The sequence below is a fragment of the Antedon bifida genome, chromosome 6 (assembly GCF_963402885.1).
Source record: "Antedon bifida chromosome 6, ecAntBifi1.1, whole genome shotgun sequence".
NCBI lineage: Eukaryota > Metazoa > Echinodermata > Crinoidea > Comatulida > Antedonidae > Antedon > Antedon bifida.
Genome location: NC_136231.1, coordinates 17,779,378 through 17,787,297, shown reverse-complemented (window position 1 = coordinate 17,787,297; position 7,920 = coordinate 17,779,378). Strand labels below are relative to the sequence as shown.

Here is a 7,920-nt window from a genome sequence, read left to right as displayed (position 1 = left end):
AAATATTTCCCTTTAAAACAATGTTAAGTGATAGTTCTGTATATTTCAAGAACGAAATTAAGCTGGTCGTTTTAAAATAGAGGCCATGTATAGTCTTATCGTTCTAAACTGTAAAATCACCAAATCAAGTTCTTACACTCATGTTCAACGAGTCTCGATCCGATGGCCATGAATACAGGAACTGTTAATCAGGACAGTTCATCCGTCGGATATAAACGAATATTTTGTCTGTTTTATTTGAAATATAATATAGAGGTTTTCCTTAGGGATAAAACAAAATTAGTTAAATGAAACGCAGATTTTTTTTATATCGGACATCGACTGTGCTGTAGAAACTATCAAGTTAATTCACCTTAACAGTAAATATGTTATGTAATTATGAAAATTAAATTCAATTGGTATTCAATAATCGTATCAAGCCTTAAATTAATTTCTTAATGGATCGAGCGTCTGAAAAAATTAATATTTTTCTATAATTATATAACAATTAATCTGTCGTCCGTACATAGTTGGAGCAGGGAGCTGTAATTAATACTCCCTGGTGGAGAGTACGTCGTATATTATATTAACCCTTAAAGGACAACTTGACCGAGGACCACCTTTTTTACAACGTTTCAGAACAATCGCGAGATTAAGGATATCGCCGCACGCGCTCGCCGTACAGCCGTCGCCGTAAATTGCTGTGACGTCAGAGGTGCATCGCAAAATCTACTTAATGAGTCCAGATAAACAAAAGAAACAATAAAAAAATCAACATTTATGTTTTTTTCGATTTATTTACAAAGTGTGTTTACTAGAAATTTTTGCGATTTGCCAGACTTTGCCAGAAAACTCATGACGTAAATTTTGTTACGCACATATATAAAAAATATCATATTGGTGGGCGAAAATACAAAACGCCCTTTAATATAAGAGTTCCAATGGTTACTGTGAACCATTTAAAACAATACGGTTTCTACTTCCAATACTTATTAAGGAACACACAATTTCACAAATAACAATTATTTTTGCGAGTTGCTTTTAGTTTTACACGCGTTAAAAGAACCCGATGGCTTTTCAAATGGCTATCTATTTAACAATGAATGAACAAAACATAATCTTTTTCTGAGTTAAAGAAAAAGACAGCTAACAAAATGTAACTCATTGCATATACATTTTGTAATTGTAGTCGATATATCAAGCAGACATATAAATTCACGCAGGCAGCGAATTCTATTTTTAAATTTGTCTATAGATGATATTACGGGCATTAATCACCACGTAAAACACTTTTCATATAAAATGAGTGCGAATGCATTCGATTGATTATTAATTGTGATGAGTATGTTGAAATTAAGGAATTAAATGGAACTCTAGCGCCCTTTATCGACGAATAATCATTGGCCACAATGCACATCATCCACTTGCCTATGACCATATCAGAATTATTTCCTACTGGGTTTTCACTGGTAATTCATCATAGAAATACTGGTGGTTCGGCTAAGCATTACATAAGGAGCGATGATGGATTCAGCTAAGCTTAGCAACACTGGGGGTGAATGTTCTACAGAAAAAGCAATCAACCCGCCCCAACTGAAAGATAAAACCGGTCGTGAAAACCCTTCAAGCGAACATAATAGCTGGAATGATTGCGCTAAATGCACTGTTCCACTTTCACCGACTGATTCTAAATGCAACGAGAAACGAACGGCACAACAATCGGGAACGACTCGTTCCAGACAAAGTTCCTTGAGTAACATTGAAGCTGGAAAAATTATTCTTTCACCACTAGATGCTATACAGTCAAAGAGAAGTGCTAACCAGACTGTAGGCCTACCTAAACGATTTGGAATACCGAGAGGTAAATTTGAAAATGTATTGAGGAAACGACATACGTCGGCAAATATCACGTCGATTACATCAAAAGTATCGGAACCTGAGGAAACACCCAAATTAACGATGAAGAAAAGATCTAGCACAAAATCACTTTTACTAAATGTTGAGGAAATTGAGGACAATAAAAGTAATTCATCAACTGATAAGTCGTTAACTGATGACATGGACAAAGCGTTAGAGAAAGAAAATAACAAACATTCAACAAGTAAAGAGTTAGCCAAGAAGGCTAGCTGTTCGTCTTTAACCAGCTCGGAGTCCATCGTGAACGAACCAGCAGAAGCACGTTCTTTGGAACAAGAAGATACGCCGAAAAAGCAGGCAAGAAACTCGGAAATCTCTATTCCACAGATTATACCAGTTGAAGATGAAGCGTTGATTAATAACAGCGAAATATGGCCTAAAATCGCATACTCAATCATTAGTGAATTGACTATGGAACACAATAAGTATATTCCTACGCCACTCTTGCTTTCACATGACCAAACATATTTTCCACAACAGGTAAGAGATAGTTTATTATTCTAAACAATCATTTTAAGTGAATACTAATAAACCAAATAATTGTTGTGGTGATTCGTCGGCGACGTGGGTTACCACGTACAGGCACATCATTAACGTTGTAGATTTGTGTACAAACGTCAGATTCGGATCTTTGAAATTCACTTGTGAATTATTACAACTAGCCTATTTATTATCATCTTTAATCTAAATTATCAACGAACTTATCATTGTCATTATCATCGCCAGAAGAGAGGAGAACTGATTTAAAACATTAAATTAAAAAAAATATATAGAAACGGTTGAGATACTTGTCATAAAACAACCTTGTTGTCCATACTATTTATAATCTTTGGTCATTATTTATATTATTGTAAATTTACTTCTTTTTTCATTATCGAGGTAGCTTCAGGCTTACTTTTCAAACATCATTAACATTTCCCTTTATTTGCCATCATCAACCTGATTAAAGAAAAATCGATATTCTTTTGGAGAATTATTCTTGCGATGTTTTTCGTTTTTTTCCTTATTTGCTAGCTCATTTTATTAAAAGGTATTAAGTGAAGGCAGTAATTTCAGTGATGCCGTTTAAATTGATATAATTGGGTGCTGTAAGCCTATTGCGCTTGCGTGATATATAAATACTGATGAGATATCGTTAATGAGCCAATTCAAAGAGTACAAGAACATCTTCTTATCAATGAATTTGCAATAAAAAATCATCAATATGTATATTAAAAGCCATGGTTTTGCAAAATAGAGAAAATAATACTCTCTGATTGCATTTTAAAGCTCACTTTTTACGAGCGCACGTTCCAACAATGTCTGTACGCGCGCGTAAACTTTGTGAGTGACGTCACTGAAAGACAATTTTTTTTATATCCGGTAATGAAGAAAACATTTCCTTAACAGTAAAAAAATGATTTGACGTGTACGATATTTATTCATAGGGCCTCTATAAACATTTGACCTTTATTCGAATATTAATTTACAGATATTTTTGGCAGAGGAAGGAAGTTTGGCGTTTCGTCCTTTTACGAAGCTCGATAGGTTAAAGAAACGAGACCAGGAATCTAAAAATAAGTAAGCTATACTTTTAATTAGGACGTAATACAATCTTCATAATTTAAACCTTCATGATATATGATACCCTTTAACGAGCTACTTAATTGTGGTATTATTAACTAGATTAGTATATTATTAAATGTATTAAAGGCTTGCTACATACCGTACTTAATCATCGTACCTACTGGCCGACACATTCCATCGTTAAAACATCTCTATGAATATATTGTAACTTCTAGACCCCTACTCAATTGGATGGGCATCACAAAGTAAATATAACCAACGGTATGAATTGTAATGTCTTTTCAAATGAGTTGGAGCAATCCAGTTTAGCCCTCCCACTTCCAAACAGTATACGGTAAAAACAAGTTGCATTGTAGATTATATATAATTAATTTATATAACTGAATAATTTGATTTCAACAGCACAATTTGTTTCTCTATACAATCATTTATTGCTTATATCTTAGGAGATTTCGTGACTTTTCCCTAAAAGAAACAACTCGTGACACGGATGCACAACAAATGTTTAACTTTGCCCAGACGACATCACTTTCCCGCCAAAATTCGAAAACAACTCGAAACGGCCACCACTGTAAATTTCAGATGCAAGTTCTGAAGACCTACCTAAAACAAGTTGACGTCAGAAGTTTAATAGACTGTAAACTAGATGAAAAATCTGCCATTATGAGAAGGAAACTAAAAAAATTCTTTATCATTGACGAATGCTGGGTGGCAACGGAAGCGAGATGTTCTGTTATTTTCGGCGATACACTTAGCGATACAACTTCAACGAGATATTGCGTTAAACGCTTATGTCCGTTTGCGTTCCATGTCGCTCTCGTTACCATAAACAAAAAAGGAATAGTGACTGACGTAAGTTATGATATGAAAGCTGCGAAACTACCGACTTACCAACGAATGATTATTCCGATAAAAGATTTTTTTCTCACTAGATGAACACGCAATATTTTAAGCCTAGAAAAGGCTAAATTTTACGAGATATCTAAGTGTTCTAATTGACTATATACATTAGCCACTAACACATATGTGATGGTGGTAATAACAACCCTAATAATCAAATCTGCGTTTGATTATTTACCATTTTTTAGGCCTACAGTAAATTAACACCGAGTAAAGTAGTGTTTGGTTAAGCCAATTTTCCACTAGGCGAATTTTTTCGCGCGAATCGAAAGCGTCAGCGTATACGCATGCGTAGAGAAGGATTTGGAAGATGGAAACATGAATACGCATGCGTGTAAGCTGACACTTTCGATTCGCGCGAACAAATTCGCCAAGTGGAAAATCGGCTTTATAGGACATGTAATGGCGAATTAAGGATTTTTTTTTATATGAAAGTAATTTTACTTTTGTTTTATACACAGCTTAGCCACTGACGAAGTAGCGGTCATTACTGCTGTAAGAATATTGAAATAATTATAGTTAAATTAAAAGGCGTCTCTCTAGTAAAAGAGCCACAATAATAAATATACATAGTAACATTGTATAGGAATATTTTTTAATGTCAGTAAGCTTTTAATAATCTGTACCTGAAACTGTTAGTTTGAGATCTTGCACTTAAACTAATTAAGAATGTTCCATCAATTCAAACAAATGAGAAAGGAAATTTCGTTTATTAAAATTACACCGTTTAAATATAATAATAAATAATGTTAAAGATACATCACTGAGGACCGGGTACAGTACAGGCATATAATAATGTCATTTTATTAATTTGTATCATTCTGGTTGATGATTGTATTTCATACTAACTTACCTTGGGATAAACATTCTGTAAAAGTTTCAAAAATCATTTTTTTAATGTACGGTTGAGGAACTATGAAAGTAAGTGACTAGATTCTACCACTGCTCCTAAACATAGACCGTCCTCATTCCCTTAATATCCGATTCTCCATCTTAGTTCAAATACGTTTGTCGCCATTTTGTTTACTAGAATAGATTGTGTACAATTTAAAGTATTGTTTTTTTGACACGTTTTGAGTTTTTCAATTAATAAACAATAAAGCATAGTTTTGACTTAATGATTGGACATCACTTCAGTAACAAGTTTATTTCAGACCCACCAGCGAAAAGATATTTACTCTTAACAGATGGTTACCGTCCTGTAGTGAATTGTACCATTGTAGCAACTACAATGCATTTCTTAATTTAAGCCTGTTTTATTGTAGTGAGTTTTATAATTGTTTAGCTTTTCTGTTTTAATTTTATCTAACATTAAATCTATTAATCCATTAATATACATTTTTTATATTTTTTTCTTTTTTAATGTATAATTTTTTTGTTTGTTCATTAGTTTGATAATTGAGATATTTTTATTTCTTTCATACGGCCTCGTGGAAGAATATATTTTGTTGTGATTGAGCCTCCGTTTTAAAATAAAGATTTTATTATTATTATTTGCTTACATAATTAGGCCTATAGTTTGTTCTTTAAATAAAACAAGAATTTAGGAAAGGTTTGTATAATTATCTTCGAAAAATTGTTTCATCTGGTTTTGTATATAGTTTTTTTTAAATCCTCATTACTCAGACGCTAGCTCCATACATAAAGTCTCCGTCGATACAATGATAGACGGTTTACGGATGGCATTATAGAGTTACGTTAGATTGTTTATACATTACGTTAAACCTCGAAACGTTAAAGTGATAACAACAGCAACTGTGAATGCATTAATGCTCCCAACATAATATAGTTTGTTACTTAAAATAGAAACAACATAAACTGAAAACATATATCAAAGAGGATGCCAAAGGAAGCAGATATTGAATCCTCTTTGAAGTTCTCTCCTCGCTCTCTGACACATTTTAAATTTACGAGAAATTGTAAATCAATAATTCAACTGTAACACTGTAATAAAACATGATGATATGATACAGCGCGAGTGCTGAGTTTAGCATTCTGTTCTAATGTAGCCAGCTTTATGTACCATAACAAATCATTTTGGATGAAGGTCATAACATTACAAAACATGAAATATTCAGAAACAGAAATATTATGGAATATGAAGTATTACAATTCACTGATTATATTAGAGTATTATATAAATGTAAAAGAAAAAACAACGAAAAGAAATGGACCTAAACTACATTAAATGACCGAAATGCCGACCGACTGACAAAACCAACCCACACAAACCCGAGGACAATCCAAGGCAACCAAACAATCAACAGAAGATACCAGCTATCAAGCCTATATGAACAAATCATATGCCTAAGTAAGTTGATGTCTTGATAACATAAAAGTAACGAAATTAGTATTAATTGGCCTACTCCCGACTGTACTTATCAAATTAGACTTAAATACACGGCTAATCAAAGATATTATGGCTCCTAGCAGTAAATTTCGTCTCCAATGTTTCAATACAATACCTATTACGGTATTGTTTCGATTATCGACGATACATTAGCAATATTCTATTCTGCCATGGCGCCATAACTTAAATAATTAACCTAATCATAATCCATGTAAATGTATTGTAGCAAGCGCATATTGCGGTAGGCCTAGAATGTACCATAGACAAACGTGATGTCTGTGAATATACCATGTATGGTTTGTATTCAATATTAAATATGAATTAATAACAACTTTTATCTAAAATGGCTAATATCAGTTTGATTTAGCTCATTTTATGTATTTCGGTTGAAGATCTAACTGCTGTTTCCACATCATTGATGCTTTTAAAAAAAATCGGCGTTTAGACTCATTTAATATTCTTCGTACGCACAGTTGCGGTATAAATAATCTATTATATAGTTCCAATTTTCTCTTATATCCACTTTGATAAAATCATATGAGATGTGCTCTTGACTCTATTGCAGGATAATAAATTATACAAGCGGTAAGACATTTAGCGTGCAGAATTCCCTAATTGCAAATAAATTGCTGTCAATCATAACTGATAGTCTGAAAGATCTAATATCGATTAATTTGATTAGATTATCAGGAGACATGAAGATTCGACGGAGAGATGTCATATTGTAACACACAGTTATTAATAATTCTGTAAGCATTATTGCTCATCATTACAAGTATACAAACAACCTGATTTAGAATTTGTTTACAAATGTTACACGTAAATATCATTTTTATATATAAAGAAGCAAATTAATGTCAGATGAGGACCATAATTTCAATGTGGACAAATCAAGTTATGGGGGACCATCATTTGCAAATTAATTACCTCAATCGCAAAGTGCTAAAGATTTAGCTATATTTGCACATTTACCTCCAAAATACGTGGCAAAGGTATATTTGAAAATGCATAAAAAAGCAAAGAGTACACAAATGGCGCCATTATTTACACATTTATCTACCTCCAAACTCATGCCAAAGCGATAGGCACCTAAATTGAGCCATGTTTGCTAATATATTTACCTCCAAACGTATAGAAAAGCGAAGGGTACACAATGGCGTCATTATTTGCACATTTATTTACCAAATTTATGACATAACGATTAGGCG

At 33.0% G+C, this 7,920-nt stretch overlaps 1 protein-coding gene across 1 annotated transcript; it reads left to right on the top strand.

Annotated features, from left to right (window-relative positions):
• The first annotated feature begins 1,451 nt into the window (after positions 1 to 1,451).
• Positions 1,452 to 5,420, top strand: LOC144845254 (uncharacterized). The gene is made up of 3 exons (XM_078702442.1): positions 1,452 to 2,376; positions 3,368 to 3,456; positions 3,909 to 5,420. The coding sequence occupies exons 1-3, from the start codon at positions 1,501 to 1,503 to the stop codon at positions 4,396 to 4,398; spliced, it is 1,455 nt and encodes a 484-aa protein (XP_078558568.1). The 5' UTR covers positions 1,452 to 1,500; the 3' UTR covers positions 4,399 to 5,420.
• Positions 5,421 to 7,920: the final 2,500 nt, after the last annotated feature.